This window comes from Haliaeetus leucocephalus, unplaced genomic scaffold (assembly GCF_000737465.1).
Source record: "Haliaeetus leucocephalus isolate CR32 unplaced genomic scaffold, Haliaeetus_leucocephalus-4.0 Scaffold273, whole genome shotgun sequence".
Classification (NCBI taxonomy): domain Eukaryota; kingdom Metazoa; phylum Chordata; class Aves; order Accipitriformes; family Accipitridae; genus Haliaeetus; species Haliaeetus leucocephalus.
Window position 1 is genome coordinate 3,723,981 of NW_010972709.1, and position 11,883 is coordinate 3,735,863.

The window sequence follows — 11,883 nt, forward strand, 5'->3', positions numbered from 1 at the left end:
TGACCCTGGACAGAGGTGGGGGGGGGCGTGGGGGGGTGTGACACGAAGGGCAAAGACCACGTTTCAAAGGAGAGCAATTCCCCCGCAGGACGGAGGAGCAGAGGCCGTTCAATCCCTTCCCCCCTTCTACTCCCCCGATATCTCCTTCCCACAATATCGACTTTGTGCCTGTGCTTCAATACTTACCCTTGTTGTTTAAATTAGCGGGGCAGATTTATAGCTCCCTCCCTTTTAAGTAATTTATTGTGGTAAATGAGTTTATATTTGAACAGACTCTCGGGCTCCTAATTCGCCTTCGCCCGAAGAGCTCCGCAGCTGCATCGCTCCGCGGCCTTTGGAGAGACACTGAAACGCACTCAGGCGTTGAACAATAAACCTCACTTCCATTCGTTTGCATCCACACCGGAGAGTCCTTTTAAACCAAGCCCCGGGCAAATAAAGTTTGGGACTTGATTTAAAAGGACTCTCCGTGCGCAGGGTTTATAACCCCGCGGGTATTTCACCATCCTCCTCCGGCGGTGGTTTGCAAAGTCCTTTAAAAGCCACTTCAAGATCTCAGCCGCGTTATCATCTTTACTGCGGTGAACCGAATTATCTTATCTTTACCCCAAGAACAAAGTTAAACCAGGGAAGCAACATCCCCCCCCCCCTCCCCACCGAGCTGCCTCCCCGGCTCGGCTTTTCCTCCCACGCCGGAGGGGCTCGGGAGCGGTTTCTTTCCAGGATTTTCTCTTTGTCTGGGAAAAGCCGTTGTTTGTGCGGGAGGGGATCGTCCCGGTCCTGCCGAGGGAGGTGATGGCGCAGAAATCACTTTTGCGCTTTGAATTTGGTAGTTTGGGACCCGGAACAGTGACCGCCGTCCTCTCTGCCGTTTATTTTTGCTCTCGAATAGTGTAAACCGCTCTTAAGTAGCGTAAACTATTCTTTTTTCATTTAATGAATTATTGCAACTTTTTTCTTTTTTTACTTTTTACATTTTATTTTTATTTTCTATTTGCCCCTTTTTAATTTTTGTTCTTTTCCCTATCTCTTTCCGTTGGATCATTATTAATACGATCGAAGATTTTTTTTTTTTTTTTTAAAAAGCGCGTATTCTTCGGAAGAAAATAACATTCCAGGCGGAGAAAGTTATTTCAAAAAGAGAGAAAAAAGCGGCAGGAGGAAAGACACCGACTCTCGATCGAGGGGTCTCTGGGTTTTGCTCCGGGCTGCCCGTTTACCGCGGAGCCGCGCTCGGGGCAGAGACGCACCGGGGACGGTGCTCGGAGCTGCCGGCTCCGCGGCTTCTTCCCGGAGCTTTCGGGAGGGGGACAGAAGGGAGGAAAAGCCTCTCTAGCAGGGCTTTGGGACCGCGGTTGGCCGGTGATGCTCTCCCGGGGAGCCCCCGGGCGCCCCGCGGCTGCCAGCCCGGCTTTGCTCCATGGGCAGCCCCGAGCCCTTCCCCAGCCGGATCATTCCCACTGGCCCGCGACTAACGCTCCTTGATGGAAAATCAGGAAAATCGCCCCATTTTGCTCCCCTCTCCAATTTATTTTTGCAACCTGGACTGCGCCCGGTGCAGGGATAACACTGCGCTCTCCTGCTGATGGGTTCCCTGCCCGCTCCCATCCCAGGGAGACCCCGGCCACGCTCAGTCCTTTGGGGTCTTCTGGGGAAAGGATGGGGGAATACGCAGCCTTTGAGCAAAATATTAAAAGATTAAGGTGTGGAGGGAATAAAGGGGTTTGGTCCACACTTTGTAGGGTGGAGGTAAACTCCCCCCCAGGGCAGAGATTGTACCTCGCAGAGGAGTAGTGGGGCACAGAGAATTAGGGACCCTGTCCCACAGGGTCCCCGTGGGCAGCCCGGCCCTGGGTGACCCTGTCCGGTGGGGACGGCTCCTGACCTGCACACCTTGGATATCTCTTCCAGAGTACCTGGAGGAATTCCCCGGGGACGGCCGGGAGTGCGTGAACTGCGGGGCCATGTCCACGCCGCTCTGGAGGAAGGATGGCACCGGGCACTACCTGTGCAACGCTTGCGGGCTCTACCACAAAATGAACGGCATCAACCGGCCGCTCAAGCCGCAGAAAAGGCTGGTAAGAGGGGGAAACCCCACAGGGATCCCCTGCTTCACCCAGGGGGTGGCTGGAGGGCAGGAACCGGGGGGCTGTCACGGTCCCCACGTTGTTGGGGGTCTCTGTATTTGTCTTAGGGCCTGTTTGACCCTCGGTCCTGCCAAAAATAAAATGCCATCGGCGCTGGCAGGAGCCCCTTGTTGCGGTGTAGAGCCTGCTGGGGTCAGGAGAAGCAGAGCGAATCCAGAGGGATTGCTGCCCCGATATGGCTGGTGGGCAGCACGGAGACAGGGCAGCCGGGACCGGAGGGGTCTCGGGACTGCACGGAGGGGCTGAACCGCAGCCGAACGGGGGACCGATCAGCCCTGCCTGCGGCCCACGGCTCTGTGGGCTTCCCCCGGCTCCGTTCCCACAGCAAGCCTGTTGCTTTTTATTCAATAATAATTATTATTATTTCCTAGTTCTTCATGCAGCCACACATGGTCTAGGCAGGGTAGTAGAACAGCAGACAGGGTTGATCCTGAGCTGGCCCAGGCAGGTTTGCAGCTGCTCGCGATGGGAGCAGGATGAGGCCCAGTTCCCCCGTTGCCTTCACCCTCCTGCCAAAGAAGGAAATTTGGGGTTTGGTAGTTCCCGGTTTCTCTGCAGGTTAATTCCACACACACCCCCCTTCAGTGTGATATTGGGTTTCCTCCAATTGGGATCCCATCGTGAGAGAGGAAAGGCGCCTCGGATTTTTTTTTGTAGCGTCGCTTTGGGATGTTTAAATTTGGTGGTAACAGTTTTGGTTTCAGAGCCTGTCATCAGAAGCCGTCATTACAAACAGGATGTTTGTTGGAGCCGTGCTGGGGAACAGCTGGGAGCTCCTTTTGCTTTCACTCAGGGTGTATTCCAGCAGTTATTTTTCTACATTGCAAAACAAATTATTAGCAATAATCCAACAGCGACGAGTTTCTGTGTAAGAAAACCATAAAAAAAAAAAAAAAAAAGAAGGCTGGGATTGAGCAAGACGTTTCATTCTGATTCTGGTCCCAGAAATCTGGTTCTGGATTTGCAAAATGAAATGAGCAGCGGCTCCGTGGAAAATCTCTCCATTTTGTTCATCGCATCAAAATCGAGGCATTTCTGTGAAACATTTAGCATTATCTGACAGGATTTGCCTGCCTCACCAAACCCCTCCTGGTCTCCTTTAATGTAATGACATTAAATCTGCACCCCGGCAGTGGGTTCTGGTCGCTGCTGCGCTGCAAATCTCAGAGTTACGCTGCTGATTTCTTCAGAGCAAATACCAGCCGTGCAGAGAGAGAGAGGTGCAAACCAGTTTAAATTTCAGACTGGTATCAAAATGTGGTGCTGGATGAATTTCCAGGGGTTTTTTTTTTGAACAGCTTTTCCCCAAAGGAATTGGAGAGGTCTTGCTGCTGTTGAGTATTTTATTTCAGCGCATGGGAAGGGAGATTGTTTTGCGCTGCCTGCACCCCACTTGGGAACCCCGAGCTCCCTGCCTGCTCCTCTGTCATTGCTGGCAGAGCCCTGTACGTAGCACCTGTGAGGCATTTTTCGGCAAACATTTCAACAAAGTTTTCCGGTGGAGAACGCTCGTTCGCAGAATTAAGACCGTTTCCCAGGGATGAGCAAATCTTGAAGCATTTCCAACCTTTTATACTATTATTTTGGTAATCAATACTATAATGATAAAGCCCAGATGAAAGAGCTGATTCTTTTTCCCGGGAAACGTTTCAATAAGGTTGAAATACTTGAGGGGATTTTATTTTATGGATTAGGAAAAGGGCTGCAATTGTGCCTTTCCATCCTGACTTTGGAATGAAACATTTCAAAATCTTGGATTTTCCCAAGGGTTTGAAATGTCATGTTGCAACAAGTTCTGCCCCATCAGAGGAAGGGGGATCCACTGGTGATGGTCAAGAGGGTGCCAGGCATACTCTGCAAATCCACCACCGAGGGAGCGACCTGCACCCCTGTGGCTTGGGATTTTTCTTCCCCCGAATGATTCCCATGGTGGGGGATGTCTTCCCTGCTCATAACCCCACCCGTACGGGCTGGGTGGGAGCAGAGCAGTGAACGCGGTGACACACCGTTGCTCTAGGAGCGATGAAATCGCCTGTTTCACAATACGGTGAAATACAGACACGGGAAGGAAAAATGGTTGCTTTTGTCCTTTACGTTACGACCTTTGTTCTGTAAGTAGATGCCACGCTGGGAGTTATTCTGACTTCTGTTTTCACAAAGCAAAGTCCCACTGAAAGCCCTGGAGAACGCAATGTGGCCCAGATAACACTGCGGGAATGATGTCCTGCAGCTCGGTAGTGCTCAGCCCGCTTGTGCGTGGGAGAGAGCAGGCAATAGTAGTGTAGTTTCCAGTTCATTTTTTGTTGCTTTTTTTTTGACATAAGGGCAACATCCTCTACGCAGCAGGGACAGCCGTTTTGCTACAGCCTGCGTCTGGCTTCAAAGCACTGCGGCTTTCGGCAAAAAGGATTTATCTTAGAGGAGGATGGAGGCAGCGCTTTATTTTAGGCAGTATCTTTTCTAGCCAAAGTTTCTTGGCACGTTTCACAAGATGATACCTTAGACCCAATTCTAAAAGCCAAGTCACTTTTACCATCCAGGAGCAGCCGATGGAGGTGGATGGCTCCATCCTTGCGCATGCAATTCTCCCGTGTTAGGAGCAGAGCTGTACCGCGCGGTCCAGCACAGGGGGGCAGATGCTCAGCAGCTCCCACACCATCTCGAGTTGAAGGACTAACCTGGAGCTGAGTTTTGCTGGTTTGGCTCAGGGGGTATTTTTTCAGCCTGTCCTTTTTCAGAGTTTGCAATGCATAGTGCATTTGGTGCCACTTTTGGGCAAGGTGGGGATGGGACTGATCACAGCCCTGGGACAATCTAACAGGACCGTAGAACCGTGCAGCATTCATGGTGTGTGCCTTAGCTTTCTGTTGGCCATCAGTTCCTTCTGCTCCCCCATCCTCCAAGGTGCAGGTTTGCCCAGAGCCATGGTAACAAAGGTAAATCTCAGAGGATGCTGCCGCCTTTAGTCCCGAGCCTCGGATCTGCCGGTTTGCAGGAGCTGAGCTCGGGTATCTCAGCACACTTTGCTGCAGCCTCTTTCCTATCAACACTAGGTCCCCTCTGTCCTGCTGGCAAGGGGAACAGAGAAGCACTGATTGAATCTGGGGGTTCAGAGGCTTCTTTTTTTCCTGTGAAGGCCTGTGGTTTCATTTCCACCTCTGAAAAGGAGGTGAAGCAAAGTCTCTGATGGCTTTGGGCTCCCTCGGAAGGACCTGCCCTGCTGGCTCTGAATTCTTCGGGCTCTCCAGGCAGCGCTCACACACAGTTGATTTGATAGGCACCAACTTACCATTCCTTGAGCTTATCAGCAGCACTTGGCTGTCAAGCCGGGTCCGTGAAGAGTTTTTGTTTGAGTGTATGCTGCATTTGTATAAATAAACACTGGAGCACAATGTTGAAGTCAACAACTTCCTAGACAAGGTCAGAATGGTACAAAGGCAGCTGGGTGGAGGCAGGCAGAAATGCATTTTCTTTTAAGGGAACTGCTGGGAAACCAGCAATAATGTATTGTACCCTCGTCCTTCAGTGAGCAACAGTAGCCTTGACTGTCTCTTTCTTGCTAAGCTGGCAGGTTGTGGTGCAGGGCCAGGTTCTCGTGGGGTTTCAGTTGTAATATTTGGTCATGGAGGATGGTTTCTGCTCTCCCTAGCTGTACGAGGAGGAGGCACCCCACAGTATGAGGTGCAGGAGATGCAGAAGGCACGTGCTGCTGCCCCAGCAGGTTGCGAGGCAGTGTTGGCAGGGCAGGCAGAGCTCTGGCGGGGCTGGCATTGCCCTTGGGCCACCGGAGCCACAGGTCTCATTGCCACCTCGTCTGCAAGCTGTGGACAAAGCGTTGTATGAAATAGGGACAGTGTGTCCCTCCTTCCCAGGGACCTGCAGTGGCCCAGAAATCTCGGGGCTTTCCAAAGGGCTTTGCGTTGGCCTTCCTCCATCCGCAGGCGATGACAGATCTCACCAGTCCACGCCGGGCACAGTTACCCCAGGGCTGAGTGCCTCCAAATTCCCCTCTGCACCCGTGGCAGGAGCTGGACCCCAGAGCCGTTGCACCCATCGGGTGCTCGGCACGTCCTTCTGCTCCCATCTGGGCTGAGGTCCCTCCTGGTTGCAGGGATGAACAGCACAGCCCCGGCAGCTGAAAGGCTTTAAGGGAGCTCTGTAGCTGCTGCGGGATCTTGCTGTGACACCATGTCCTATATTAGGGACGAGGATTGCTGTCCCCTCCTCCGTGCCAGGCTTGTCAGCTCACACCTCGGTGCATTATTATTTTTGCCTGGTGATTTCTTGAAAGCGAAACAATTTCCAAAGCAATGCTGTTATTTGCAAATAGTTGCTGAGACCTCTTTGCTGAGCAACAAGTGAATCAAAGCTTGGGCATGTCACTTGTGTCTCTTGAAACTCAAAAGCTGATCTTTATTTGACTGCTAACTTCGTAAAAACATTTCATTTTTATTCCTACTCTTCCCACCTCATCCATCATATTCCTCAGTCATGATATCAAGCAATAATGAAACAATAAACAAACAGGGAGTTCTCTACTGCCTGCATCACCTATTGTCTGCCTTTGAGAGGAATCAAAGTGATTTTTCTCAAGGCTGAAGAACATATTCAAACACCTGGATGTGGAGAGCCTGTGATATTACTTATGTCACTGGTATCTTATACTTAGTGAAGTCTTTTATTAAAATAGTCTCAATACCTAGTGTTAAGAGACTTTCAAATGAAATGCCTATTGAGCTGACAAGTCTGTATATAGAGACTTGTGAATTTTCCAGTGGCTTGGAGTACCGTTGTCAGAAATGAGTTTGCTGCTTCTGCCAGAATATTTTCATTCTCCATTTGGAAGTATTAACATTTCAGAGCCAGCAATCACTGCAGTCACAAAATATGTCATTAATTAATGTTTGCACGGTGTTTCTGCAGCCTGTAAGAGAACAGATTATCTGCGAGACGTGCAAAGAATAACCTCCCTGGTCCCGTCATGGGCCACTTCGGTTTGGTTCTGCTCAGTTCAGCCAATTGATTCCAGTTGTCTTAAACCAGAGATTAACTGGGGTGTTGCTAACTTTAGTGGTAGTTCTGAGTGCAGAAAAAGAGAAGAGTTCACTTAAAGCATGAGGAGTTTTCTTTGTGCACTTAAAGCCTGGCTGGCATTTTCCATTTCTTTCTCCATCTGAGTGGATCTCCTGGAGGAAAGTTCTCTGTGCTCTGAGTCCTGATCAATTCCAGCAGATTTGCTGGAAGTTTGTGAAACGAGCTGTGAGGATATTTGCCAGGTTTATCAAGCTCAATAAAAAAAGCACTTGCAAATTAGAGTGATCTCACTTGAATGTAATTTCTTTGATCTGAATTTGGCTTTTGTGTGTGTTTCACATTTTCCAGGAAATCGGTGTAATTGGAGATTTTCTTTTTATATGACAGGAAATTTCCCAATTAATCATTCCTATGTGTGCACTCACGTGTTTGTTTGCTTGTTTTGAAGTCTTCATCTAGACGTGCTGGCCTATGTTGCACTAACTGCCACACAACCAATACCACCCTCTGGAGAAGGAACGCCGAAGGGGAGCCCGTCTGCAACGCCTGCGGCTTGTACATGAAGCTCCACGGGGTGAGGAGCGCGTCCGCACCGGGAGGGACCCTTTGGGTGCTGGGATCACCGCCTGGCAGGTCCGGGATATTGGGTCTGGAGGGACCAGCCTCTAGACTGGACCCAGGAGAGCCGTAACCCAATCCTGACTCCTTGAACAGTGAAAAGCTCAGTCTACTAAGGTTCTCCAGAATAAGGCTAAGGGGGTACTGGAACACTCTCAGGAGGTACCTGCATAGAGGAGAGATTTCTGGCGCTGGGTGGTTCTTAATTAGGTTGTTTGCCAAGTTACTCGCCAAAAAGAAAGCTTACCAAGCTCCAGTAGCTGGAGACTGAAGCTCCCCAAGCCCAGACTGGAAACAAGGAGCATATTTTTCTAGATGTGGTCATTAAGAATGTGTGAAGGATGCTAAGGAGTCCTCGTGAAGGCTGGCTGATAACTTTTATCCACTGAGGATGGGAACTGTTGGTAACATGTCCATCAGCCAAAGAGGAGACTTCATCCCTCCATACAGGCCTCTGCAAACTTCTGCCTAAAGGTTAAAGTCTCTTTATCCCATGACCGTTCCCTCTGAGCCATGTAGGCTCTCAGTCTGTCAGTGTAATTTAATAGGGTCCTGTCATAAAGGTCACTAATAAATCAGGAAAAGGAAAATAGGAAATAAAGGAAAAAACAAAATTTGTGGGAAAGCCTTAGCTGTTAGCCTTATACATCTTCCAGCCAAGGCCTGTTGCAGAGAAAAATAGAACTTAGTGAAGGACAAGGACTTTAGGTGCTTTGCATGAGCTACAGCATGTAAATAGGAGAGCAACACGTGTGTGGGAAGGAGCTGAGTAAAATACAGTATTAATGATTCCAAACTTTATGAATGTCAAGGTACCACGACCTCTGGCCATGAAAAAGGAAAGCATCCAGACGAGGAAAAGGAAGCCTAAAAACATTACCAAAGGCAAAACCTCGACAGGTACAGTGCAGCTATAATCTGTCATGGGGGCTTGGGGCACAATTCACCTCAACATGTCTTCTGCAAGAAATTATCATAATTAGAAAATAATATTGTGATTTTTTTTTCCCTGGTGATTGCTTTAGATGTAGAGCCTCTATTTATATGTAGACCTTATGTGGAAGGAGGATGCTGGGTGGGAAATCTCACTGCTGAAATCTCACCTAGCTCCAGCCCAGCAGTGCTCGTGTTCAAGCAGATCTGGGCTAAACTGAGTAATGGGAAAAAACGGGGCTGGGAATGGTGTATTAAAGAGTCGAGGGGAAGGTATCACGACACATTCAACATTAGCTCACTCAGCCTGTACCAGGACCAGCACTGCCAGGCTGTGAAAGGCCAGCTCCTCCTTCTCCATCAGCATCTTGGCAGCCAAGTACAAAGTCTTATCCTGGCAGAGATGCGGTGGAGAAAGACAACAGTAGAGTCGTGCCATGAGATGTGATGGTAGCCATTAAAATACAGATTTTCTTAGAGCAGATTTGCACCTATGTTGCTTCACCATCTTGTACCAATTGTCTTCCAGGGTCTACGACTTCGGCCACTAACTCCCCTTCTTCCATTACGAACTCAGACAGCACGGTCACTTTAAAGTCAGAGCCCAGCGCGACCTCGCAGTATCCCGGACAAACCATCGTGTCAGTGTCCCAGGTAAGGCACAGGGACCCACAGCCATCGCCTGCTGGGGCGGATGCTCCACGCGCCTCGGTCGTCGCTTGACCTGAGGGGCCTTGATGAGGCTAAGCAATTAGTTCATTGCATTGGGGGCCCCCAGCCTGATGGACTGCCTCAGACCGAGGAAAGCAGGGAGCATGAGCCGAGACGTTGCGGACCAGGAAGGGTTCCAGCCTGTTTGCTCCCCATCAGCTCTTCCATCTTGCACTGGTGAACTGGGAGGTCCAAGCTCTGCTGCCGCGGAGGCGATCGGTTGGCGACCTGACTTTGGCACAGAGCTGGGTTTAATTCCCATCTCCTGCCACGAAATCCTGGGAGTTACAATCCTGTCGAGTTGGTGGGATGAGCCGAGGGTGGAAACCTATGTAGCTCCCAAGAAAAGGCTCCCCGGGCATACGTTATCTGGGCTTTATAGCCCTGAGGTACTCAGCACTCACAGAGCTGTAATGCTGTCAGAGACCCCAGATTGCAAGGCTGTGCTTCTGCCCTGAGAATTTCTTTAGGGCGGGTTACTATTTTGTCTTGGCAGAGGAAAAAAATGGCTCTAAATCAACCCGCACATCAAAATTTTCTGACCCAGCACTATCTTTATGCTGGGTCTAAGCCCTCCCCAAGCTGGACATGCGTGCACGGAGGGGAAGCTCAGCTCCAGCACCCGAGCTCCTGGCGCAGCGCCAGCGGCGCTGTATGGGAGAGAGGGTTTTTTGGCTGAAACCGATAAATCTGATTTGTGCTGCGCTCTTAAAAAATATACACGCGCCTAGAGATCTCCAAACTGGACATGTTTAGCCAATAAATAAATGCAGATGGGCCCCAGGATGCGTCCTCCTCGCTTGGTCCTGGGGATGGAGCACCCCTCCTGCCCAGCTCCAGGCTCCTCCAAAGGGCAGCAGTAGCATCGGGGATAACCCACCCTGTTCATAATCCATCCTAGTCCTACCACCAGATTACGACAAGGGGGAGAGTGACCCGTTGGCTAATAACAGGCTTTCTAATGACTTTCTGCTTCCCTCCCCGGGGCAGGCGCAGAGCCAGTCGGATGAGGCGCTGGCCAGCAGCCATGGCGAGTTCAAATTCGAGCCTGAGGACTACACATTCTCCCCCACCACCATGGCCCCGCAGCCCGGGCTGAGCGTGCCACTCCGGCAGGACTCCTGGTGTGCCCTGGCGCTTGCCTAGAAAACCCCCAACCTCCAGCAAAAAGCCTCAGGACCAACGTTTTTGGCTGGCCCTGCAAACGGCCGATGGGCAGGAGGACGGCTTGCCCCAGCGCTTCGGGACTGTGGGCTGTCAAGCCGTGGCCACAGGACAGGTTTCTCTTGGAGGATGCGCATGGAAAACGCTGGCTGGATGGGACCGGGTTGGCACCGGCTCCCCAAAAAGCTCATCCTTGGCAGGAGCAACCCAGGGTTGCCTCCCTGAGGCTGGAGCCCCAGGGCCGCCTCCGTTTTCCCGGGGAAAGCCTTCCTCCTTTGAGATGAAACCAGCAAATAAATGCATCCCAGAATCTATGTTTATTCGCAGTGATTTCTCCCTCCTATGACTCCTCTGTGTGCAATTTATTCCACTTTCCAATAAAGACTGTAATAACATGGCACCAAATAACTTAATTTTATTAAAATGTAAACTGTGTGGCCTCCCTTATGTTTTATTGGCCACAACAGGAAGAAAAGAGGAAAAAAAAAAAGCAACCGTTGTTTTAAACATTTACTGTTTTATATTAAAAACGATCATCTCTATAGAGTGTTAGCTTCTGAAGCGTTTAGCATATCAACACTGAGCTGATGAGTCATACATGAAATAAACACACTGCTCTTCCCTTTCCAGCTCCAAACAAAGATTTTTTGAATATTATTTTAGGCAAAACACATGACAAGAATGGTCAAAACCTCCCAATAATAAAAGAATACCGAAATGCTGTTTTTCTTTTGTATTTCCTGATTGTTTTTGATATCGCCAACTCTGAGCATTAGAAAATCAGAAGTTAGTCCTCCAAAAGTTAAGAGAAAGGTTTGAGGGACTGAAAAATAAAGGATGTCTTGGAGGTATATTTGTTTGCATCCAGCTTTGGGGATGTTTTGAATGGAGGATTTCCAGTTTTCAGCCATGCAGGGCAGACATTCCTTTTTAATTATTTTAACAAAAGCCAAGCAGAAAATAATTTCTTGGAGCTGAGCTGTAGCAAAAGATGGTCAGTGATGCAAAACCTACATCACACTTCCAAAAGCTGGCAACAGCGTGTCTCAACAGCTTCTTGGAGCTGCCCCAGGGAGGTGGGTGATGGGGAGAGATGCTCTTCTGGGGGCATGCAAGGGGGTCCTGAAGCTCCCAAGGAGCCTGGGGGTGAGAAGACCATACCGAGGTGGGGAGATGGGTAGGAAATGAAGGGGGAGCAAGGTCATGAAGTTACTTCTATGGCCTGCTTTATTTGTTATTTCTAAATAAAATCCCCAGCCTGGCTGAACGGCTATTT

General features: G+C 49.9%; 1 protein-coding gene across 2 annotated transcripts in view; it reads left to right on the forward strand.

The window, feature by feature from the left end:
* Window positions 1–10,589, forward strand: part of GATA5 (GATA binding protein 5) — an 11,189-nt gene extending 600 nt beyond the window's left edge. Inside the window, exons 2-7 of one of the 2 annotated variants that reach the window (XM_010569548.1) lie at window positions 1,912–2,078; window positions 7,630–7,755; window positions 8,612–8,699; window positions 9,262–9,371; window positions 9,793–9,807; window positions 10,440–10,589. In XM_010569548.1, coding sequence (XP_010567850.1) covers window positions 1,912–2,078; window positions 7,630–7,755; window positions 8,612–8,699; window positions 9,262–9,371; window positions 9,793–9,807; window positions 10,440–10,589 — 656 coding nt within the window. Of the gene's footprint in view, window positions 1–1,911; window positions 2,079–7,629; window positions 7,756–8,611; window positions 8,700–9,261; window positions 9,387–9,792; window positions 9,808–10,433 lie in introns of both variants that reach the window. The other variant, XM_010569547.1, reaches the window with a different exon arrangement.
* The last annotated feature ends 1,294 nt before the right edge of the window (window positions 10,590–11,883 follow it).